The following is a 26751-nucleotide window of genomic DNA, read 5'->3' as shown; positions in this document are numbered from 1 at the left end:
CTAGGGTACACATTTCGCATATTTCTCAATATTTTTCCGTTTAATATCAATTGTTATCATTTGCTTTTTCTTTGTATTATCTTTCATTTTACTGGCAAACTTTCGGTCTACGCACAGTACGTTTAATTCACATAATTCTGCACAGAAAATCGTGCACAAAAAACACGGTACAACAGTATAACCTGAGCAGTTGAAAAATACAGAGTGATGCTGTTCTCATAAAACACCTCCGCCATACTTGGCAACTGACTCAATTGCTCGTATCTCAAACATGGCTCGTATGTTAGTGCTAAAACTTGCTTAAAAGCTGGCTCGTATCTCAAGTTTCTCGTACGTTTGAGCACTCGTAAGTTGAAGTATTACTGTGCATGAATAAGGGTACTTGGATGAGTAGACTTAGTTTTCAAAAGTCATCTTTATCATGAAGTTTAGTTTATTAGACTAGTCACTTGGAGTTGTCTTACGTTTGTCATTGAGTATTTTTCTGCTATAATATTACTTGCCAAAGCACTAAATGAATGTGTTAGAAAGCTGCATGACTTGAAGGCAAGCGTGCATATCATAGTTGAATTTGAATAATAAACCCAAACTGGCCAAGTGAGAGTCTAATTATGCACTGAACATCAACACAGTCAATGTCGGGATCATTTGCATATTGTCACTATTATAGAAAATGGTGATTACGCTAGGGAGTTGGAAGTTCAACAGGTCAAACTAGAGAGGTGTGAATTTCAGCTATGCATAGATATTCGCTAGTATCTGGAATATATCGTAACTCTCTTTATTTGCAGGAGCTTCCGAAGGCTGCTCATAGACTTCAGATAAGTTTCACAGGGGACATGGTTCGGCAGCACTTATGCGAGAGGCCAGTTGAGTATGCTGGCTATGCTGGCACGTCCCTCATTAGCTTACATAAAATGGTTAAGCAGGGCATGAGGCTATTTAGGGAGCCAACTGATGCGCAGAGGGATGCTGCAGTTGCCAAGTAAGTAATGTAGGTATTCTGTGCTTACAAGCTAGAGACCTTATAACAAAGTGAATGCCCACCTTAGGGTTTAGTTGATGGGAGGCTTTGTAGTATATTTCTAGTTGAGATTTAGCATTGCTCTTACAGAGAGTAAGTCTATCTTTTTTATAAGCGAAACATGTTTCACTGACTGTGGATAACTTGCTTAGCTTCTTGAACCAGGCCGTTCTGCTCATCTAGAGCAGACTTATAGATAATCTCAGTTCTACCCGCTGGTGGGCACTGATCAGCTGTATATGCCTCCTCTGACCACCTGCTTAATGTACACATGACCACCTGTTTCATGTACACCTGACCACCAGCTACTATCCACCTACTATCCGCTTAATCCACCTCTGACCACCCGCTTAATCCACCTCTGACCACCCGCTTAATCCACCTCTGATCACCCGCTTAATTTACCCTTGGCCACCCGCTTAATTCACCTTCGACTATCTGCATAATCCACCTCTGACCACCAGCTTAATTCACCTCTGACCACCCGCTTAATCCACCTCTGACCACCCGCTTAATCCACCTCTGACCACCCGCTTAATCCACCTCTGATCACCCGCTTAATTTACCCTTGGCCACCCGCTTAATCCACCTTCGACTATCTGCATAATCTCCCTCTGACCTTCGCATAATCTACCTCTGACCACCCGCTTAATCCACCTCCTACCATCCGCTTAATCCACCTCTGACCACCCGCTTAATCCACCTCTGACTATCTGCATAATCTCCCTCTGACCACCCGCTGAATCCACCTCTGACCACCTGCTTAATCTACCCTTGGCCACCCGCTTAATCCACCTCTGACTATCTGCATAATCTCCCTCTGACCACCCGCGTAATCTACCTCTGACCACCTGCTTAATCTACCCCTGACCACCGAATTAATCTACCTCTGAACACCTGCATATTCTACCTCTGACGCTCTGCATAATCTCCCTCTGGTCGACTGCATAATCTTCCTCCAACCAACTGCATATTCTACCTCTGACCAACTGAGTACTTCCCCCTGGTCAACCGAACGTGCAGTCTATTATTGGTAAAACACCCGCAGATCCCTTTCAGGTATAATGTAGTTAATCCTTAGATTTTTTAATAGACAGAACCACAACAGATAGGAGTTGTCTGTCTTCTGTTATCATTAGTATTGTCTGGTTAATATATAGAGCCACAACAGACAGAGGTTGTCTGTCTTCTGTTATTATTAATATGGTTAATATACAGAGCCACAACAGACAGGAATTGTCTGTCATCTGTTATTGTTACTTTAATTAATATACAGAGACAACAGATAATAGTTGTCTGTCTTCTGTTATTGTTAGTATACAAGTAGTCAATATGCATAGATACAACAAATAGGAATAGTCTGACCACTGTTATTCTTTTTGTCACACAATAAGAGTTGTCATCTTTTTGGTACTATCTACTCTAACCTTTCCGTCGCTGTGCAACAGGATGGCCCTGATAGCATTGAACAGAATGATGCCAAAGGATGGCAGGTTTCACTGGCCTCCAGCGATGCATGAATACCTGTACAATCATGCTCAGTGCCTTGTCCAAGAAGTACAGCGACTAGAGGCCTGGGGTGCAGTCAGCAGGATTCGCACTCCTTGCGTATTGGTTAGTATGATTCTGACCTCTTCTAGTCTCTGATGCCCTCTAGCAGTTGACACTTTTTATACCTGGTAGAGCAAGAACACTTTTGCTTCTCCCATGGTTTTTGTGCCTTTTTCATAGATAGTATCTCTGACACAGCCACTGCAACTGGGAGACAGTCAGTTTCATTACATTCATAACTTGGGTATTGCTTAACTCCATGATATCTTTCCTAATGATGATTGTTTCACTTATCTGGCAAATCTTAGTTTCACTTTCCCAACAAAACTAGTTATATTGTTTTCACAGGAGTTCATTGCACTTTTGTAATGGCACTGCAGCTAGTTTTATGTTTGTAAAAAGATTTTTTTCTAAAAGTAGTTTGTTTCACCTTACTAACACGGGTTAATTTAATTTGTTGACAAGAGCGAGCTGGTTTCACTTCACTAACAGGGGTTGATTTCATTTTTTAACATGAGCTGGTTTCATTTTTCTGTTAGCAGTTAGCTTTACGTCTCTTTTAGGTGGTGCTTTCACTTTGATCATTTGGACATTTTTGCCAGGCTTGATTCTACTTTATAGCAGTAATTAATCTAAGTCTACCAATAGGTAGTTTCACTTTATTACAGGACTTCTCTTTTACTTCCATCATACGAGTTGCTTTCTTCTTTTCCACATGGTTTGAACTCACAGTTCTCTCACATATGTTAGTTTTACTTTTCTAACAGAAGTTAGTTTCACTCTCCTAACAGAACTTAGTGTCACTTTCTTTACAGAAGTAGGTTTAATTTTCTAACAGAAGTTGGTTTCACTTTCATAACAGATGAAAGTTTCACTTTCTCAACAGTAGTTAGATTCACTTTCTGGGTAGAGGTTAGTTTCACTTTTGTAACATATGTTAGTTTCACTTTACTGACAGATGTTAGTTTCGCTTTCCAAGTAAAGGTTAGTTTCACTTTCTTGATGTTCAAATCTCTTTGCCAACAAACATATGGTTGAGTTTTAAATTTTAATGTCTGTTAGTTTTTTCTCTACTTTGTTTAAAGACTGGTAAACCTATTCTGCAGCTACTGATGTGTCAACTGCATGTGGCAATGGCTTATGCGCAGTTTTCACTTAGAGGAGCGGGAAAGTCTGCCACCCGACATGTAGAGACAGCTCTCAACTACTACTCCAAACTACACACGGATCGAAACTACAGTGATCTTGGAGCCTGGTTAGTTATTTTTGCGTTTTTATTTGAAACATCGCTTAATATCAGTAGCTTTTTTACTGGTAGTAAATCTGCCGTTGGTACCGAGACTATCATAATCAGTACTTATGTCGCTAGCACCAGGAGTACAACTATAATGGACATTATTACCCAAATATCGATAGCTAGTATGCATTAGTGATTTGAATTGCATTTCTTTTCAGGCTGCCAGATATACCAGTTGATGTTCAGAAAGGCATGACATTGTACGATGAGAGTATAGGGGCTCAATCGATTCTCTATAAAGAACAAGACTACCACCAACTGGTAACGGAGTCATTACAGTTCCAGCGGCTGTCTAAGGCAGACAAGACTCTGCTTGCTGAATCTGAGAACACCTATGACATCTCCTTTGTCAACAACCATCTCACTGCCAGGTACTGGTTATCAACCTGTGTGTCTCTTACATTAAAAATCTGGAAAGGTTATCCAGGGGCTGTACACATTTAGCCTCTCTTTCTATCAGCGTGTGTAACAATCAAGTTATTTGTCATTAAGCAAATATTTAGCCCATCTAAGAACATTTATCCCATATCTAGAACATTCATGTATCACCAGTGTTTTTTTTTAAAATATTAATTTCCTATGTTATTTTTTCCACGCAGCTTGGTTTGCTTTTGTCGACATTAGCCAATGAAATTAAGTTAGATGAAATCAATCAAACATTTGAATCAAACCAGGCATAGAATATTTACAAGACTACATTAGGACGATAGAGTTGAATTTCCTACATAATAGAATTTAGATAGAATCCTACATGATGAATTTCCCAGAGCGAAGCATGAAATGCTTCTACTGTTACAGTCCTTTTTTTCCCTATTGTCATCTGAATACAGTAAAAAGCATTGTATTTAAAGCCCAATAGCACACCATCTCTATATATATTTTATATATATATATATATATATATGTCTCAAAGTTTGTTTGTCTGTGTATGTCCAGCTATAGCTATTAAAATTATGGAATTAAAATTTCGCAGTCTGCTGGATTTGAACTCATAAAGATTGCAACCGCAGGTTGGTAATCTAATTGCCTAATCACCAGTCTTACTGTATACTGTATACACTCTTTTCTCGATAGCCCGCGATAAATGGCGTATCAATTAAAACTTTATGAATTCTATTAACTCTATGAAACACGATCCTTTTACGTGTTTTCGTGGATTTCTATTTTCGGTTTTTTGTAAGGTTCAATTGCTAAATTGTGGTCAAGGTCAATACTTTGAACGCGGACAATTGTATTATTTCGAATACGAATAGCCTCTACATTCTCTCTCCGTTCGGTCAGACAGAGACAGTCCGATATCCCACTTTTACATTTGTACCATTGTCGAGAGGTACCAGTATCGTCGTACTCAAAGTTTTGATGGATGGCTTCTGCTGGAACAGTAACCTTTTTTATACACACACACACTTTGCACGAATTTTTATTATTAATTTAACATATTCAGAATTTTTATTTTGTTTTCTTAGTTTGTATTAATTGTACAGTATCATTACCGAATCAGCTTTTATTGTAATTGTAGCAGAACAGACTTAATTTAGCTATTACTTGCTAATTGTTTCACATTTACTTTTAAACCCTTTTATATTTGTTTTATTTTGTTTCTTAATTTATTTGACTCGCTCGAAAATATTTTCTTAATAATATGAGGTTTGAAAGTTACAGTTTGAAAAAGTTGAAAACCTGTACAGTTGTTTTGTTTTTTCTTTTAATTTATTTATTTAAACTGCACAAAATATATTTCTCACAATATGAAGTTGGAAAGTTAGAATGGTAACTGTTGTTATATGTTAAATAAAAATAAATCTTCCGTGCAACGACCTTTATTACCCGGGCCACGCCGGGCATTCAATTAGTTAATCTATATATATATATATATGTATAACAAACATTCGTTTGTTATATATATGTTGTGTTATGTTATATATATCTCAATGTTTTATATATATATATATACTGTATATATATATATATAACAAACATTGAGATTTATATATATACTAGCTGCATTACCCGTATTCGGGAACAAGTTTACGTAAAGCAAGAGTTTTATTGAGAGTTGTCTTTCATACTGTAAAACAACTCCAAATATGCAATCTACTGAAATCTTTGTGCTGATCTGATTACATACACATATGCAGTTGTACATGTCAATAATGTTGGAAAGAACAATGGAAATATGCAATGTGTTTTACAGCTAGTCTACAATGCATCAGTCTCGAACCACTCAAATCGGAATTGTCCTAATTCTGTACACAGAACTGATAATGAAATTGACATTGCTAGGCAAACTGAAGTTCTTCAAACTGGCAGTATTAAAAAATTTTACATATTTTAAATTACATATTTTAAAAAATTCTAGAAAATATTTTGCTATTGCACTGCTTAGCTATCACCAGCATTTATTGAATTGAGACTTCTACATTCTTGAAACACTAATCATGACTCACCAGTTCTTCGTCTATAGCCTGTGTTTTGACATGGTATATACAAACTGTGCAGCAGTAATGTGGTTGTGTTGATAAAATTTATTCTCAATAAAATCTACTATATAAACTACATATATGGCCTCTCGCCTTTCCAACGTAAGGCATTGCATCTGGAGCATTTTTGGACATTCGTCCCATAGAAAAATTCGGCCCTAGACTGTGTTGCAGAACTGTAGTCAAGTGCGAAGTTTTCTGTCCATACACGGCGCCTGGTAGCAGCTGCTGTAGTTAGTGCATCTTGCTGTTGTCGCCGTTTCATCTGCTCAGAAAATTCAGCTCGCCGAGCAGCTGTTGTAGCTAGTGCATCATGTTCTTGTCGCCGCTGCATCTGATCGGAGGTTTCTGCACGTCTGGCCGATGTAGCGGCTGCTCTGAGCCATTTGAGTCGCTGCTGGGTCGGTTCAGTAGTTTCTGCACTTCTAGCGGCTGCAGCATCTATTCTGGCCTGCTCTCGATGTACCTGTGTTTGTTCAGCGGTTTCTGCTCTTCTAACAGCTGCTATTCTGTTTCGTTGTAGGCGTAGCTGTGTTTGCTCTGCAGTTTCTGCACTTCTAGCAGATGCAGTAGCTATTCTGTTTTGTTGTAGGCATAGCTGTGTTTGCTCTGCAGTTTCTGCACTTTTAAGCAGCTGCAGTAGCAGTTCCGCTTTGTTGTGGGCGCAGCTGTGTTTGCTCTGCAGTTTCTGCACTTTTAAGCAGCTGCAGTAGCAGTTCCGCTTTGTTGTGGGCGCAGCTGTGTTTGCTCTGCAGTTTCTGCTCGTCTAGCTGCTGCCTTGCGAATTCGGTCTTTTTCTTTACGGGAATCAATCTGTTCTTGCGTTTGAGCAGGAGGCTTTTTGGAAGGCATTGCACTGCTTCAAGCGTTTCTAAAATTTTCTAAAATTGAATGAGATGGTGTGCTCTTTTTTTGTAATATACACCGCTCGCTTTCTTTTCTCCGTCGCCTATTGCAACGCTCGGAGTGCCCGTGCAAGTTCTGTAGTAGGTGTGGTTCTGTAGTATTCATAGCTGGAAAAAAGTAAAAGTAATTCAGCTGCGGAAGGAAATGAACATGTTTACTATCAAAAACAGTGGCAAATCCAACGCTTTTAACCCTTTCACTGAAGTAAACTCATGCGTTTTCTATGGTCAACCGCCGTAGACGCATATTTGCGACTTTCCCGGCAATTGCTAGTAACTGAATTTTATTATTCATTGATAACATAACCAACGATCTTTAAGACTTTTATAGTAGTGATAGTGTTGTCCAAAGATTTCTCTATAAAATTAGCATAAAATTTAATTGTAAATCTTCATTTGAGAATTTCCAACTTGAAAACAGAGATTTTTTGTGCGAGTTCATTAAATGCGTCCGAGTTAAAAAACAAATAACTACTTATGTTGATGACATAGCCGATTCAGATTTTTGTGATTACACAGATAATTAAAATGCATAAAATATAGATACAACGAATTTTTTGTATAATAGTGCTTGTTAACATGTAGACAAAATCTATTATATAATCAAAACAAACGTTCTAGATAGAGTTTCAAATTGAAAAAATATCATGAAGCAATATCGGCAAAATGGCTGGCAGTAGGCCGATAGCTACATTTGTACATGGACGCAAGTGAAAAGGTTATGTAGTGGAAGTGTGGCAATTCATAGAGAATACAACATTGATTAAGAAATACTTATTTTTTATGTAGAAATTTAGTAGGTGTGAACTGCGTTTTTCAGTGACCGCAAGAAACAAACGGTTACGTGACCTTCTCGGTACACGTTGGCAGTAAATATTAATCACATGTAAATTACTATTCATTCATTCATTATTTTATTTAATGATTAGTACATTTGTATAGCTGTATAGGCAGTCGAACTCAGGACGGTGCTTTTTAACACGGCAGAAACTTTGCTATTTCAAACGCACCAGTGTCGTTGGGCGCTGTAAAGAGGCGCGCTAACCAGAGATGACGTATTTTGTGTAAAAACGATGAAAAGGTTATGTATAGAGGTGTGTAGTAACCGAAGATTCCTGTTAATGCGCCCTAGATACCTAGTAGCGGGTAATAGTCCGAAAAGTACGGTACTCTATAAGGCGGACACATACACGCATGCACGCACACACAGACAGACAACGATTGCCGTTTATGTAGTAGATATATATAGATCTCAATGTTTGTTTGTTTGTCTGTTGTATGTCCAGTTTATAGCGATTGGTGAAAATATGCACGCTTGCAGCGCTTGAACTACTAGAAGCGCACTTGAACTACTAGAAGAAATAAATATGTGCTCAGACTTTTTATAAAAATGTTTTCAGTCTGATGCGCTGTAAGAGGTCATGAAGTGTAATGATTATAAATGCAATTATTTCAAGTTGTGGCAAGGTGGCTGCATGGCTTAGTGGTAGTGGGCTTGGTTTCACATCCGTGCATCTGAATGTATGGGTTTGATTCCTGTTAGGTGCAGTCTTTTTTCCTAACGCCCAGACGGGAAGAAGGTCACGCCTCTTACTATAATAAAGATCTAGAGTAGCTTAAGTCACTCACATTCATTAGGTAAAGAAATTTAGTCAATGTCAACTACATTACCTGCCACCGTTTATATGTGGTTTGAAATCTTGAGCAAGTGTGTAGCATAAGAAGTAAGAAATGTTTTTCAACAATCTGTTTTAGCTATGCTTCGAGCTTTCAAGTATTTGAGTTATGCCTTGGCTGGACACACACTAAAATAAACAACTTCATTTAAAAGTTATAACGGTAAATGTTGTAAATGTAGATTATAAATAAAATTTCCACACAAAAACTTTTCATCACCTGCGCAACGTCGGACATTAATCTAGTTGGAAATAAAGTGCAAATGTTCTGGCCAATTACCAGAGTCTGGCCTTGCGCATCGCGTAGCATTTTCGTGACCTGATTGTCTGTGCTTTTTTATTTCTGAAAATAGAGATGAATTTTTTAATCTAAAAGATTCATATCGTACATTATATATTGATATTATATTTTGGTGAGCTAAAGTGAACAGAATTGAATTAGTGAACTCGTATTTGGGAAGCTATGAGTTATATTTATTGTTGGTCTCATTGTTTGTTTTACATTATGTGAACATTATTGTAATGTCTACTGGCACAACTAGGTTTTTGCTGCGTAACTTCGGAAATTTTGTTTTGCAAGGTCAGTCTTGATGGTTATGGTTTGTGGTTGTTTCTGAAAAAATTACGTCATGAAATCAATAACAATCAGTGACAATTACAGCTATTTTTTACGACTGAGTTCACTTCAAAAGGTACCAAGTAAATTATAAGATACCTAATAGGGTTTCTGAAAACTCTCAGATGTCTATTGCATAACACGGTAACATGCTAAGCATAACCCTAAAACATGGCTGTAGTCTGCACGGTTATAGTATTTATTTAGGGTTGTCGTATGTTTGTAGCCGTCTGAGAGAGCTGCCGTTGTCAAAGAAAGTCCTTGCCGTTGTAAAGATTCGGGAATTCTATGTAGTTGAGCTGTTAGGAGACATTTACGGCATGGCTGCCAGAACATCTGCTTGCCGATCAGATGGTAGGTATTCAGGCTACAAATCAAGTCATAGGTAGTGAGCTTACTTGGGAAAGATCTTGTAATTTTATCGTTATCAATGTCATAGACATATACAGTTCAGTCTGTGTCGCAGACTGTTAAAACTCGGTCTACAGAATATGTTTTAGTAGAATCGCAGCCCAACAGCCTGGCTTACGCCGCAGCTGCTCGGTCTATCTACCAGCGAATCAGACAGGAATTTGATGTATCATTGCTGGCAGAAGTTTTACTGGAGAGAGACATGCTAAATTTTCAGTTAGAAAGTGACTCCCTCAACTTGGAGCAGTTAGACATCATGGCCGATAGTTGGAGAGGTAAACCATTTCCTTACGACATGATCTTTAAGCTTTTATAAAAGTGCGATCTGCGAATATTTTTGTATTCTAATAGATGAACCTTCATTCAATTAAACTGAGAGTGCAATCAATCAATCTATTTATATATGTTGAGCAAAACCAATTCCAATAGCATGCCCATAAGCTTCAGCTTGCAATTGAAACATAAGAATACCAGTAATTACACAGAATATTACTGATTATCTACTTTAATCCATTGTAATTTCCTAAGAAATAGTCAATAGCCAATCAGGAAAATTCCAATAACCTATCAAGCAGTGAATTGTAAAAACAAGGCTATAAAAATGGCATTGAAGAATTTGATCAAAAGAGCCAAGGTGAGAGCATAGATGGAAAATTTATAATTTTTCTGTCACAAATGCAAGTGGTTCCAGATGTGTTAAACAAAACCTACATAAAATGCATTATGGGTAAAAGAAAGAAAGCTATTGGTTGGGAGAATTATGATAAATGCACATGTGCACACAACTCACGAAAAATATTCATTAGCGGCTGTCGCTAACCCTTGTAACGAAATCTTATCAACAAATTTAACTATTTTTTTGTAAAGTCGTTTAAGTATGACAATGATACAAAACGCATATAAACCAATTTAAATATGTTACCAAGCCTTTTAAAGGTTACCGCAAATTCTTAAAACTTACCCATCTGAACGGATTATACACAAATAGACAGATTTATTTGGCCGAAAATCGTTATTAAAACTTGCTAAGCCTCACTTTTACCAAAGTTAAGACCGGCAAATGAAACGCCGAGCGACAAAGAATAGAACCATTAAGTCGTGCGCGTTTCACGAAAAAATAACGTGCATATTTCACCAGTCTATATCATTGTCGAATTGCCGAAGGTTTCTGTAATTAACGTAGGAGTACTGAAATCGTTTCATTTTTGCCGATTTCAAAGAAACTGACATTTTAGACACTTTTGAGTACTTTGGTATTCTAACTGATGTCCAACGCGGTGTAAGTAAAGGAAACGACGATGATATTTTTTCTAACGATTCTTATGAGATTATTACAATATTTAATTATAAGTTTTGATGACTACAGGACAATGACTACGTAGTACAGATTTTCTAAAAATCTATGTAAATATCACAGCTTCTTGATATTGCTAGCTATGGCGTTTTGAAATGTAAACAAAATTGTGCATTGGTTGTATATCATTACTATATTAATCATATTGGTTATTCTAATAATATCAGTGCATTTTACTTCTAATATTGGCCATTGTTGCATTTCTCTTATTGCAGGGGGAGAGATATAAACATATAATCTTTTCCTTTTATTGTTGCTGTTTGTTGTATATAATAACACCCATACCCAGTACATTACAGCTACCATTGCAGTTATCCTATTGCGCTGCAGTGCCATTTGATTGCTAATATTGCATTTCTCAACCATCAGTACCCTTTCTTTTTTTCCAATATCTCTTTGGTCGTGGGCTGTATGACAGGGGAATTTCTAGTGTATATTTGTTTCTACTCACTCAAATAATGTAGAAAATTATAGCATTATGAGCATTTATATCTATGTATCCAAGGTAGAATTCTCATCTATGTTACACCGATTTCGCTGAAATTCGAAGACACAAGCTTAACCTTGACCTGTTTCTGGTTTTCATATCCATTATCTTACAATTACATTTACAAAGGTCCGGTATTATGGTTAATCTGGTGGTGCTTGTTTAACCCATCAGCTATGTCATTATGATGAAGGCAGATTACCAGAGTTGCCCGTGTAGGTCTCTTTCTGTGAAGGATGGTCTCTTGTAGCCCTGAGTGGACTTGAGGGGCAAAGGTTTGAGTACGGAATACTCCGAGCGGACCTCACCAATGACGCTTACCATAAATTTCTCTGTGAAGAGGGTCTCATACGTACCTTGGGTATGTAGAACGGCATGTTTTTTTGATTTGTTATTTCCATATTCTATTAATAAGTATGTCTTTATTTTCTCATGAAGCTGTTAAAGGTCAATACAGCTGGCCTCAGAACATCTTGAAGATGTCATATCTCTGACACCTTTTCATAGCCCTGTGTATCTCTTGTCACACTCATTGTATGAAACATCCATTATTTATTTATTAAGGATAATAAATAATTGTGCCTTAATTATTTTTTTTGTAATAATAAAACAAATTGTATACAACATGTAACAAGTATTTTGAAAGTATTATTGCTAGCTTGACAGGGTTTCATGATACTTCTATGACAGGGTTTCATGATACTTCTATGGCAGGGTTTCATGATACTTCTATAGCAGGTTTTCATGATACTTCTATGACAGGGTTTCATGATACTTCTATGACAGGGTTTCATGATACTTCTATGGCAGGGTTTCATGATACTTCTATGACAGGGTTTCATGATACTTCTATGGCAGGGTTTCATGATACTTCTATGACAGGGTTTCATGATACTTCTATGGCAGGGTTTCATGATACTTCTATAGCAGGTTTTCATGATACTTCTATGACAGGGTTTCATGATACTTCTATGGCAGGGTTTCATGATACTTCTATGACAGGGTTTCATGATACTTCTATGACAGGGTTTCATGATACTTCTATGGCAGGGTTTCATGATACTTCTATAGCAGGTTTTCATGATACTTCTATGACAGGGTTTCATGATACTTCTATGACAGGGTTTCATGATACTTCTATAGCAGGTTTTCATGATACTTCTATGACAGGGTTTCATGATACTTCTATGACAGGGTTTCATGATACTTCTATGGCAGGGTTTCATGATACTTCTATGACAGGGTTTCATGATACTTCTATGGCAGGGTTTCATGATACTTCTATGACAGGGTTTCATGATACTTCTATGACAGGGTTTCATGATACTTCTATGACAGGGTTTCATGATACTTCTATGACAGGGTTTCATGATACTTCTATGGCAGGGTTTCATGATACTTCTATAGCAGGTTTTCATGATACTTCTATGACAGGGTTTCATGATACTTCTATGACAGGGTTTCATGATACTTCTATGGCAGGGTTTCATGATACTTCTATGACAGGGTTTCATGATACTTCTATGGCAGGGTTTCATGATACTTCTATAGCAGGTTTTCATGATACTTCTATGACAGGGTTTCATGATACTTCTATGACAGGGTTTCATGATACTTCTATGGCAGGGTTTCATGATACTTCTATAGCAGGTTTTCATGATACTTCTATGACAGGGTTTCATGATACTTCTATGACAGGGTTTCATGATACTTCTATGGCAGGGTTTCATGATACTTCTATGACAGGGTTTCATGATACTTCTATGGCAGGGTTTCATGATACTTCTATGACAGGGTTTCATGATACTTCTATGACAGGGTTTCATGATACTTCTATGACAGGGTTTCATGATACTTCTATGACAGGGTTTCATGATACTTCTATGGCAGGGTTTGAAATACATCTGTTTGAAATGAAATTATTGCATGAAATTACTGAATTATTATTATATTAATAAAGGAATATATATAATGATGCTTTATGCTAACGGTTATTAAGTTTTGGATTACTTCTGCTTTATTTCTTTTTCTTGATAACTTTTGCTTATCATTATTATTATTACTATTATTATTACTATTATTATTAATACTATTATTACTATTATTATTACTATTATTATTAATACTATTATTATTATTTATATTATTATTATTACTGTTATTAATATTACTATTATTATTATTGTTATTATTATTACAATTATTATTACTATAGTTATTATTGTTAGTTACTTTACGTAGTCTGTTGTTTGTAATCAGGTTTGACTCTGAGTCACTACTTACTACTTAGTTCTAATAGTACTTGTGTTAGAACTGCTGTTATTTTTAACAAAGCCAACGTGAAACCTCAGAAAGGCATTTTGAGTATGATTAATCCCTTCATAGAAAAAGTTGAGCAAGTTTTAAATGACATCTGTCTCCAATTGTCATATATAGTGCTGCTTTTTATTCATTTTAATTCAATGGTTGTGTCGGGGCCTAATTGAATTCACAAAGTTTCCATACGTTGGTAAATTTGGTTGTTCACAGGCCAAATGATGATGCCCTGCGAGTGGCATGTGCTGTTATGAAATCTTTGTGACAACCAATGGGACTTCTATATTCCTTACTTTCACCACAGGTCGTAGATGCGCCCTCGAGCACAATGACGATGAATTTGATACAGTTAGCTCTATGTTCGATCAGCTCATTAGCAAGACGAAAGAAGGTGATCCTAAGCTTAAAACATGCAATCAAATGACAACATGCAAGGCTTACAGGTATATAAATGTACATCTAGTAGCGCTGCTGATAGTTGAAGGAATAGTTGCCTCTTCTCTTACCGACCTTGACACTTGCACGGTACAAAAGTTGTCAAGGAACTGTGTTTGTGACGACAGTTCATTCACAAAAAACTGTGGTCAAAGAAGAACATGTCTAATCTATCCTCTTTTTTACTTGACATTATTCTATGAGTGCGGGACTATGAATTATCATGGTCCACCATCTTTGTGGAGAGCTTTTACCATAAAAAACACAAAGCTTTTGCGGATGACGCTGTTTTTCACATTTTTGTATCGCGACGCTAAACACTATTTTTCGGAAAATTTAATATTGAAATAACACCAAAATTATTTTTCAATAACTTAAAGTGGACAAGAATGATGATTGTTTGTCTCCAAATATGGCAGCGTTTCCGCAATTGAGCGCATGTGCAGATGAATTGATGACATCGACATTCTGTGAAAGGCAAGAAACAGTGTTATTCACGTTTCATGAAAGATGGAAACATGTGAAAGAATGTTTTCATCTTTCACATGTTCATATGTTTAGTATGATAAGCCTTTGATTGTCTATCTATGTCCGTTGTCTGTCAGGAACTACGCTGATTTTCTGTGGAACTGTGAGAAGCTAAGAGAGGCTGTAAGAGCTCTTTTAGATGCCTTCATCTTTCTCAACTCCTTCCTACTCACAAAGAGCCATAGGTCTGACTTTCCTGAACAGGAGGAGACATGCAGCAAAGTGAAACCTCTCCTTGACTTATTGTGGCTCTATTATAGAGGCTATGACGCGAGCCACAGGTAACGTCCAAGTCTATGAGATTTGAGTAAAAGGTGCCACTAGCTAGGTAAAGATGGCCTTATTTTAATCTTTTAAACATTGTTATGTTACCAGAGTACCAAACTGTATTATGTTGCTATAGTAGCAGAATGTGTTATGTTGCTATAGTAGCAAATTATGTTATGTTGCTATAATGGCAAACTGTGGTATGTTGTTATTTCATGTAACCGTGTTATTTTACACTAGTGTGAAAAACTGTTATATCACTGTTGCAACATTGTAACATATGTTAGAAGTCAGCATAGCGTATAATAGATGAGTTCATATTCATTATCCCGCGACCAAACACGAGCGGAGCGATTGTTTGAGAGATTTATGATAAATAGATATGCACACAACTCATGAAAATTATTCATCAACATCGTCACAAACCCTTGTACCGAAATCTCATCAACAAATTTAACCATTTTTCAATGGAGTCGTTTAAGTATAATAACAATACAAAACACATATAAACCTATTTAAATATGTTACCAAGTCTTGGAAAATTTTCCACAATATCCTAAAACTTACCCATCTGATCGGATTATACACAAATAGCCAGATTAATTTGGCCGAAATTCGCAAAAAAGAACTTGACAAGCTTTTTTAATCCAAATTAGGACCGGCCAACGATACGCCAATAAAGCCGTGCGACAGATAGAACTATTAAGAAGGGCGCATTTCACGAGAAAAACGTGCTCATTTCACCAGTCTATAGCATTGTCTAATTGCCGAAGGTTTAAAATATTTTTCCGTTTTTAGTATTTTGCAAAAATATTTAACTATAAGAATAATTATTTGATTTTATAAAATAATCATAAGAATAATTATTCGAATTTATTTGTCCGAAGGTTTCTGTAATAAATGTAGACCATTTGAGGTGTAGACCGATTTGCAGGTACGAAATTGTGGTACATAGTCTATCAGCCGATGTTTGTTCCCAATTACCGAAGGTTTCGTTAAATTGTTTAAAACGCTAGCCAAAATTCTTTACATCTTATGTACAAACTAGGGCTTAACTACAAGGCCCCTTTATGACGAAAACATTTTTTTATTTTGTTCCAGTTTGCAGAAAACTTCCAGACGTGTAAACGCTCATACTTGCTTTCTGCTAGATCGCTATCAAAACCATTCTACATTCAACACAACCAACTTTCAAACTGTGTATATTACACAACAGCTTACCATTTTACTTCTAATATTGCATTTCAGAGATATAATGAACATATTTCCTTATTGCTGTTGTTAAATTACATACATTACAGTAGGTTAGGCCTACAGCTTTAATTAATATTCATTTTATTGTTGTAAAACATAGGTTTGAGATAGTAGTAGATTAGGTGTGAATTTTTTACAACCTTTTGTTTTGCATAATTGACTTTTTGAATTTAATTTCAAAACAACGTGACAACTACAATGAACATACAACTTCCCATAACACCACGTCGTGGCTGATGCAGTGGCTGTCCACATGTCTCTCAATTATTACAGCTCAATAGGAGGATAAATATAAGGTCCTCACAGCAACCATCAACATCAAGTGCTAATGTTCAACAACACGCTACTCAAATTAATAACAACAACTCATCTGATTCAGAGAATTTTTTAGTAGATGTTGTAGGCGATGTAAATGACATGGACTTGGCAGCCCCCTTGTTTCCAGATGATGATCATCATTTTATGGACACCATTGACCATGAAAATATTGCACAAAACAATATTGCTCCTCCCAATGCTGCCCCCCTTCATCACATTCCTCATTTTCAATCTTTAGATTGTCCTGATTTTCAAGAACTGCGTAACAACTTTCTAGGCAGACTTGACAACATATCACAGCTCACGTGTACTGGATGTAATGAGAAACATTTCATTACATACGATGCTCAAATACAACTATGTCATACGTGCCTACAAGTTCCCCTGTCAAATTCCTAGATTACTAGAATTTCCTTTTTGAAGTTGTGCTCCCTCAACTTTATTTTATATCATCTCGAACAACTCTCATTTATACTATACTCTGTCAATTCCTGCTGACAACTACTTTTTGAACAACCAGCACTACCCTTTCTTTTTTCCATTATCACTTATTCCATTATCAGGTCGTAGGCTGTATGACGGGAATTTCTAGTGTAAGATATGTATTACTATATAAGTTATATATCACTGTATTATCTTATATAGTAATATATATATATATATATTCCTATGTCTAATTAGTATATATATTATATATATATATATACTAGCGAAATGCCCTATCGTATTAAAGGTATGGAACAGGAATGCCCTTTGGAAAAGTATTAACAATCAGCTTATAAGCAGTACCCAGCAATTTCCTGTAGCTTAATTGGCAAGATAATTGCCTGATGAACGGGAAGTTCCAAGATCAAATCCAGCAGGATGGCGAGCTTTTAATTCCAATATTTTAATAACTATAGCCAGACAAACCGAAGTACCTACACACACACACACAAATTTTAAGATTTATATATATATATAATATAAATATGTTTTTGATTTTGTTTTTACTATATATAAATATATAGCAGAAAAAACTTGTTCAACATTTAACTAATCTGTGAGTAGAAAATGTCAAATTTGTTTAGTTTTTACTCTATGTTTTTGACTTATGTTGCAAGACAGCTATTAAATTGTGAAGTTGGCAGCACTTTACTGTACTAACATGATGAAGCCAACACCAAGCAAAAACATCAAAGTTTTGTTTTAGCATCAATTGAAGTTGAATTTTGTTCTTTTTCAATTTCGACAGTATTTATTAAACCTTAAAGGTTGACTTGCAACAAAATTCACATTACAGTTATTTGGTATCAAAAGATTCACTATGTCTTACTCTGCTGTATTGTAGGTGCAAAATATGTTGAAATGTGATTACAAGATCTTAAAAGCTCAAAAACGAACAGTTAACCGCTCCTATCACGAGACCGCCGTAGATTAAAATCTATTTCCCAAACGGCTCAAATGGGACGTAGTTGTACAAGATGGCTTCTGTTTACACTTTCACGCAACCTCATTCGTCGAAATATTTTCACAAATATACTTCACGCATTCAATAAAACCATGTCTATTGTTCTTACGCGTCACTTAATGCTGTCACTTTCAGCACTGATATCTTATAACCTACCGTGAAAATTTGTTTGATTTTTTAACCTCAGCTCGAAGGAGTACATATCATCGTCTGATAAACATGATGAGCCTGTTGGTCACCTGTGATAATCGAAAAATGCTGCAAAAATTATTCACGAAGTATGGGTCACATGCTCAGATTACGACTAGATGATTAGACCAAGCCGAAACAAAACTGTAAAGTAGTGAGCATCTATATTTGATACGAGGTCTTCGGTAAAACCTGAAGTGTTTGTCATAAACTAGTGCTACGAGAAGTTTTATATCGAGCCTTTTATTGGCCTTTTAATTTACATGAGAACATCACATGAAAAAACAATAACCAAATTTAATGACTACGTCAGAAAAATAAACTGATTCCTATCTACGGCGGTTTCGTGATGGCTGCGATTAACTGTTCGTTTTTGAGTTTTTAAGAGCTTGTAATCTTATTTCCACATAGTTTGCACCTACAACGCAGCAGAGTAAGACATGGTGAATCTTTTGATACCAAAGTACTGTAATGTGAATTTTGTTGCAAGTCAACCTTTAAAGAAAGTGCACGGCTGTCGGATGTAAAAGGAAATATATGCTGTAAAACTTTAAATAGCTTTTTAAATGTTGACTTATGTGAAGCATTAGCAAAAGCAAAGGCTTTGCTAATTTTTTTTCAACTTTTTGGAAATTATTGGTCTTCAAGTTTCTCCTAGATGTTTATCTGCTGCGTTGAAAGAATGCCAGCCAAGACAGTGTTGTTGTACTGGCATTATCCTGGACACGTTAATTTGATAGCATCACAAATTGTATATCTGTATAGCATTTGTATAGCTCAAATAACTAGTTGACCATGAGTATAGCATAGAGTCAATCTCCTAGTAGCGCAGGGCTCCTAACCCTAAAAGTTACTATTATAGTCGATGCTCTTTTAGCGCTGGAGGACTGCTTCAACATGATGGTGCAGACCAGCAAAGAATCGATTATGTTGCAAGGTTTGTCAAATGTTGGCAGAAAAATGATCATCCCGGACCAGAAAAACTTAAAATTATGGAGTTGATATTATCGTCAAGTGACATTGACCTGGTAGGTGATTAATAAAGTGTTGGATTCCTGTCTATTAGATGTTACCAGTTTGTAATGTCTCTCACTCATCACAAATACCTCAAACTGGCTAAAACATCATCAAGGTGTAAAACTTCTTTATAATGCTTCTATGGCATGATTTGAAAAACAGTTGTGTGAAATGAAGCTATTGCATGAAATTATTGAAGTATTATTATATTATTAAAAGAATATATATAATGATGCTTTACGCTAACGGTTATTAAATTTTGGATTACTTTTGCTTTACATTTTCTACTATTAGCTACTACGCGAATAGCTTTCTAGCAGTCACACGACCAAACGGGTTAGTCTGTAATTACGTAATTCTCATTTGTATTATCATGTTAAAAACATCACGTGCCACTATTTAAATTTTTTAATATTTTAAAGAAAATACATCTTTCTTTTATTAGTGAGTTCTTCCATCTAAATACTCAGACATTCATTTCAAGTTCGAATAGCAGTGAATAACACTATGAATGACAATATGAATATAGCAATAACTATTGAAAACTGGATGATGGGTTTCAGTATCATTGATAAGGTTTACATCCTGATTGTTTCGCTTGTTTAACAAAAGATAACCATGGAATAAATATATTTATATGTATTGTCTATTCAGCCACTACGGTCAGTTCATAAGTTACTACAGTCAGTTCATAAGTTACTACAGTCAGTTCATAAGCTTCTACAGTCAATTCATGAGCTACTACAGTCATCTCATAAGCTACTACAGTCAGTTCATAAGCTACTACAGTCAGTTCATAAGCGTCTACAGTCAATTCATGAGCTACTACAGTCATCTCATAAGCTACTACAGTCAGTTCATAAGCTACTACAGTCAGTTCATAAGCTACTACATTCAGTTAATAAGCTACTACAGTCAGTTCATAAGCTACTACAGTCAGTTCATAAGCTACAACAGTCAGTTCATAAGCTACAACAGTCAGTTCATAAGCTACTACCGTCAGTTCATAAGCTACAACGGTCAGTTCATAAGCTACTACAGTCATCTCATAAGCTACTACAGTCATCTCATAAGCTACTACAGTCAGTTTATAAGCTACTACAGTCAGTTCATAAGCGTCTACAGTCAATTCATGAGCTACTACAATCATCTCATAAGCTACTACAGTCAGTTCATAAGCTACTACGGTCAGTTCATAAGCTACTACAGTCCTACAGCTACTACAGGTACCTGATGATTTACTATGACAAGTTATGAAACTGATATTAGTTGACGAATAGAAGAATAATACTGAATTGTTTTAATAACTGGAGAACACTTTATTTTATTCTTACCCTTGACTTGAATATTCATTAAGAACTTGTAAGATGATTAATTATGTTTGCGTATTGCTTATTCTTTCTTACCCTTTTCTTGCTTGCTATATTATTGGATTGCGCTTTTTTCTAGTACACAGTAATGTTGGAAAAATTAAAAAGCTTTTGGCAGGGTGATAGAGTGTCACTTGCTCTCATAAATGGGAATAAAGAGGTAGTACAGTTTTAAAGATGTCCAACAGTTAAACCGAAATACAGAGTCAACAATACATACAATAGCCTACATATTTTTACCTTATATAGTATGTTAGCTGTAATCAGAATAGGGAATAAATGAAAGTATATATTATAAAGTGGTATACGTGAATACAGTGTGGTGTGTGTGGTGTAGTGCTTGGCACAAGTACTTCTTGGCCAACAGGTTTTTTTGATACGGATATTATGTTTAAAATTTCCAGACATACATATCCTAAAATTTACAATGCAATTATAATTTTATTCCATTTGTTATTTTTTACGGTTCTCTATCGACTGACATTCCTGCTCGCAGCATTAACAGGCGAGTTGTTAACTCATTCACTGCCACCCATGTACACATTTAGCTATGGGCCTACTGCCAGCCATTTTACCGAAAATTGCCGCTATTGCTTCATGAAATGTATATAAGGTTTTTTTCAATTTCAAACTCTATCTAGAAAATTTTGTTATATATTTTATTTTGCCAACATGTTAACAAACACTGCTATGCAAAAAATTCAATATATCTATACTTTGTGCATTTATAAAGCGATGTGAAGCTACGATTTCTCCGAAGCTAAAACGACCTTCCACAACGTTCCTAACTCTTATAAAACTATTACTTTCGCCACTATCAGCTATAGCAATTATCTGTGTAATCACAAAATCTGAATCGGCTATAATGTCAACAACATAAGTAATAATCCGTTTTTTAACTCGAGAGGTACATACATAAAACTTACACAAAAAATGTTCCATTTTCAAGTTGGAAATTCCCAAACAAATATTTAAAATTGCTTCGTGATTTTAGGCTAACTTTATGGAGAAATATTCGGACATCACTGTCGATACCATGAAAGTCCTAAAGATCGTTGGTTGTGTTGTCAACAGATAATAAAAGTAAGCAGCTACGCAATTGCTAGGAAATTCGCAAAAATGCACATGTGGCAGTCGACCATAGATTTTGCATAAATGTGCATGCGACAGAGAAAGAGTTAAACAGTGCTTAAAGCGCAAGTACAATAGACCGAGTTTATGTTCACTCTTCTCGACGGGTCCGTAGTACAATAGACCGAGTTTATGTTCACTCTTCTCGACGGGTCCGTATTACAATAGACCTAGTTTATGTTCACTCTTCTCGACGGGTCCGTAGTACAATAGACCTAGTTTATGTTCACTCTTCTCGTCGGGTCCGTAGTACAATAGACCTAGTTTATGTTCACTCTTCTCGACGGGTCTGTAGTACAATAGACCTAGTTTATGTTCACTTTTCTCGACGGGTCCGTAGTACAATAGACCTAGTTTATGTTCACTCTTCTCGACGGGTCCGTGCACCATAACATGAATTCTCAAGTCAAAACCTGAACACACAAGATCACAATGCTCAAAATCTCTATTACCTGAGACTCGAGATAAGATAAACTCGCGAGTTCAACGAGTTTTATTACCCGTGCCCAGCACTAGTGTGGTGTGTGCGTGTGGTGTGTATGCGTGTGGTGTGTATGCGTGTGGTGTGTATGCGTGCGTGTGTGTGGTGTGTGTGGTGTGTGTGTGGGCGCATCTGTGGTTTGTAGCGTGTTTACACGTGTGCGTGTGTACACGTGTGCGTGTGTACACGTGTGCTTGTCTGTGTGTGTTTGACATAATATAATAATGCAGTCACCATAGTTATCTGCGTAAAATTATAGACATACAAGTTGAATGGTAGCTACCATTTTTTCCGTTAATGAACCTTCATAATCAACTAATGAGAAGCAATTCATGCATATGTGTTTTATTAAAATGAGTTGTTCTTATTGCACAGATCGCTATTTCTATTGTAATTCTATCTAGTGTATGTGAAATCAGCTTCATTTGGGATTCATTTAAGAGGAGTCGCATAAGTCACGTTTTAACATGACTTATGAATCAATGTTAAATTGTAAGAAATGATAAGGAAATGAAATGATCAGTATGAATGTCCAAGCCTTTAATCTTTGGGTTACAATAGCAGTTTTAAATATGCCGACTTTCAGGTAAACGCAATATTCTGTATATGCAATTAATAAAATGACTAAAATGTTGGTCAATATAAGGCTCAAACCCTTGACATTTGGCTCATAGACTGACACGCTAATATAGCGAGCTAATTGGCCACATTCTGAATCCTCAGAAGAGTTGCACCAATCAGAAAAGAAAGATTGCTTAGCGAGAGAAAAAGTGAACAGACGGCCAACGACCAATAATAATAATATCGCTCATAGGGTTCTCTATCAACTTATGCTGGGCTTTAAAATGTTATTTCCTTTCTATGACTACACAGTACATCTATAGATGCAACTTATGTCAACAACTTATAGCACTGTTACTATAACAAAATAGCTTCTAAAAAATTTTTCGTGTTAGCTATGCAAACTGTTGAAAGGGGGGAGACAGAAGTTGTTCATAAACCAGGAAGTTCAGAGGCTACAAATTTGTTTCATGTTCTCAGCCTTTCTTCAGGTGTTTGTTTTCAAAGGCATGGTTATTGCAGATCTAATATACACTTCTCACGCATTACAGTTCGGTAATACATAGAAGTATCCGTTTGCACAAAACTTGTGCTAGCAAGCTGTAGAGTATCATTTAACTATGGTAGAGCGAATTAGGGTTGTTCATTCCCCAAACCTGTCTAAATTATAAGCATTTTTACGTAAAGCTTCTATGCCTCGTTGGTGGTGTGTCCTGCGTGCCTGTCAGTGTAAGCGGGCCGAGTATTGATGTGTTCTGTTTAAAAGAGCTTGACAGGTCAGTGTTATATCTATAATTTTCATTTTCTATTTTAGGCGGAACCATTTGAACACCAGACACTTCCTGTTCAAGCAACAGGTTTGTAAACTCCACCTGCAGTGATGGTCACGCCAGAACAAAACCTTTGTGATTTATTTTGTGTAATGTAGTCTCCTAATATTCTATAATTATTGTCGCATTCTGGACTTTAGTTTTGTAGAGTTTGATATCCGCCATGATGGGCCTAGTTTAGAGGTTCTTAGCTGTAATTTATTTTATTTTGAATTCTAGAGTAGTGATTCACTGAACCGTAGCGGCTAGTCGTATTTCGAATTCACCAGCTTCCTTAGAAATAAATTTCATAAAGTATCACTTTGCATTTTCGGGATCAAATTTTTACTCATTTTTGCTACAGTACAGCAGGTAGCAATCATATGTTCAACATGGACGCATTTCACAAAATCATGTACATTTTGGTTGAACCCTTGACCAAATTACTTTTGCTAAACATGATATCGTAGTGGTAATATCGAGATAGGTCATTCATTTTAAGCCTTCAGCTTGTGCTGTCCAGGTAAATCTGCTGGCTCAGTTATAAAGTGAAGGTACATTTACACTAGACAATATTCATGATGTAGAGAATTGCATTCTAATAGTAGAAAGGGGAACATTCTACATCTGTGACACTTAACAGCAGGTCATCTAGAGTGGCTTGAATACATTCCTAGCAATCGCATGACCAAATGGGTTTGTCCCTGATTACTTATTTCTCATTTGTATTATCACGGGAGAACCATTGGGGGGATATTTAAACTATTATGTAACTGAGTTTTAACAGGAAATATAGGCCTATATTTCTTTTTGTAGTGAGCTTTTTCATTTTTATATTATCTGAGTTAATTACTGCGGAGAACAAACTGATAGCCAGCAGGTGCCGAATTAAGATGAAAATATTTGAAACCTTTTATTTTACTATTAGTGAATAGTTACAAAATATGATAAGCTGCAAGTTCTATTGCTAGTCATGCTATATAGATATTAAGCTAGCAAGCACTATAATATTAGTTAAAGATGACATCCTGAAAAAGGAGTTATGCAAACAATGACTGCTTCAGTACCCTCCGTTACCAATACGTTTTAGTAAACACAAAGATGAATTGTACTTTTCATGAACACAAACAAAAATCATGTTATGTTGTTGTAAGCTTATTATTGTAGAAGCTGATTATTTTAGAAGGCTTTCTATGAACAAATCGGAAAACTCTGAATCCATAATCCGAACAGCATTTGAATTTGTTATTGTAAAACCGTAAAAACTATAAGAGAATTAAATTAGTTTTTACTGTCTGGTTCTAAAGTACAGTAGACAATCGTATAACATACCTCCTATAACGTATACCTCCTATAACATATAACGTATACCTCCTATAACTTATAATGTATACCTCCTATAACGTATACCTCCTATAGCATATAACGTATACCTCCTATAACATATACCTCCTATAACATATACCTCCTATAACATACATCTTATAACCGATACCTTCGGTAACATACCTCCTATAACTGATACCTCCTGTAACATACCTCCTATAACGTATACGTCCTATAATATATAACATGTACCTCCTATAACGTATACGTCCTATAATATATAACGTATACCTCCTATAACGTATGCCTCCTATAACATATAACGTATACCTCCTATAACATATAACGTATTCCTCCTATAACGTATACCTCTTATAACAGATACCTCCTATAACGTAGATTCCAGATAACATAAAAATTATGTGATGTTTTAGCTTCCTACTACATAAATATTTCCATATAGGTATAACTCAAAGTGTTAGGTTGAGCGAGTTCTCAAATTTGATTTGATCGTTAATCACTTGGAAAAAATAAAACGACGTGTGTGTGGCGTTTTATCTATTATACATACAACTTCTGTGACAATCCAGTTCATTGTGATAGATCATCAGATATGTTGATAAAACAGAAAATACGGTAGCTGAGCAATTTTTTATAGATACAAAGGCGATCAATTGGTGCAGCTGTTACAGCGTCGGTCCGCCAATCCGAATGCTGAGTATAAAGTTAGAGTATCGATGAAAATTCTCTTTTACCGCTTTTTTAATAAATATTTTGTGGTTTAGTTTTTGTAGACATAACATATTTTTTATTAGTTTTAACTTGCAGATTAGACTTTGCTGCTTAAAAACAAAGCAAATTGTTGTAAATGAATGTTGAAGATGTGTGATCCCCGTCAACTTATTGTGAAATTATGGCAATCATTTTCTATAAAACCAGTAGAATTGATCATAGAAAGGAGAAAAGTTAACGATGAAAAATAATAATGCTGCAGTTGGGTATTGTCCACAATTTGAAAAATTCAAGTCACGTTTTTGCTTTTTGTATGGCCAAAGGAATGAGTTTGGAAAAATCTTGGACGGATTAGGCAATTTACATATATTTTACTGTTCTTATAATGTAGAATTCCTATAACGTAAACATTCCTGGAACGAATTATTTACATTGTAGGAGCGCCTACTGTATTGCATGACTTGGTCATTAGGCCTACTGTTAAAATTAACCTAATGTCAACTTTTTTACTACCTCGAAATGCACCAAAAATATTTTAACAAATTTGTCAAATTTTCTAAATACTTCAAAAAAATCAAAATGAAAGCAAAAATGTATTTTCCCAGTTATGCATAATCAACTTTAACCTCTACTGTCAGCTGGCTTGACAAACTGCTTCAGAAACAAGAAGACTGTAAAATGATACCCCCTCAACACTTCTGCTCGATATCGTTAAGGATGTTTAAAAAATTTTCAAATCTGCACACAATTAGATCGCTAGCAGTTA

General features: G+C 36.0%; 1 protein-coding gene across 2 annotated transcripts in view; it reads left to right on the top strand.

Moving 5' to 3' along the window:
• LOC137401715 (uncharacterized) overlaps positions 1–24462 on the top strand; it is a 32137-nt gene extending 7675 nt beyond the window's left edge. Inside the window, exons 4-14 of one of the 2 annotated variants that reach the window (XM_068088173.1) lie at positions 792–985; positions 2473–2638; positions 3682–3830; positions 4031–4243; positions 9776–9903; positions 10053–10235; positions 12052–12162; positions 14422–14560; positions 15158–15361; positions 19436–19586; positions 23933–24462. In XM_068088173.1, the coding sequence (XP_067944274.1) occupies positions 792–985; positions 2473–2638; positions 3682–3830; positions 4031–4243; positions 9776–9903; positions 10053–10235; positions 12052–12162; positions 14422–14560; positions 15158–15361; positions 19436–19586; positions 23933–23983 (1689 nt within the window). In that variant the 3' untranslated portion in view covers positions 23984–24462. Of the gene's footprint in view, positions 1–791; positions 986–2472; positions 2639–3681; positions 3831–4030; positions 4244–9775; positions 9904–10037; positions 10236–12051; positions 12163–14421; positions 14561–15157; positions 15362–19435; positions 19587–23932 lie in introns of both variants that reach the window. The other variant, XM_068088172.1, reaches the window with a different exon arrangement.
• Positions 24463–26751: the final 2289 nt, after the last annotated feature.

Source organism: Watersipora subatra, chromosome 8, assembly GCF_963576615.1.
Source record: "Watersipora subatra chromosome 8, tzWatSuba1.1, whole genome shotgun sequence".
Taxonomy (NCBI): Eukaryota; Metazoa; Bryozoa; class Gymnolaemata; order Cheilostomatida; family Watersiporidae; genus Watersipora; species Watersipora subatra.
The sequence above is the reverse complement of the archived record's forward strand: the minus strand, read 5'-3'. Positions and strand labels throughout refer to the sequence as shown.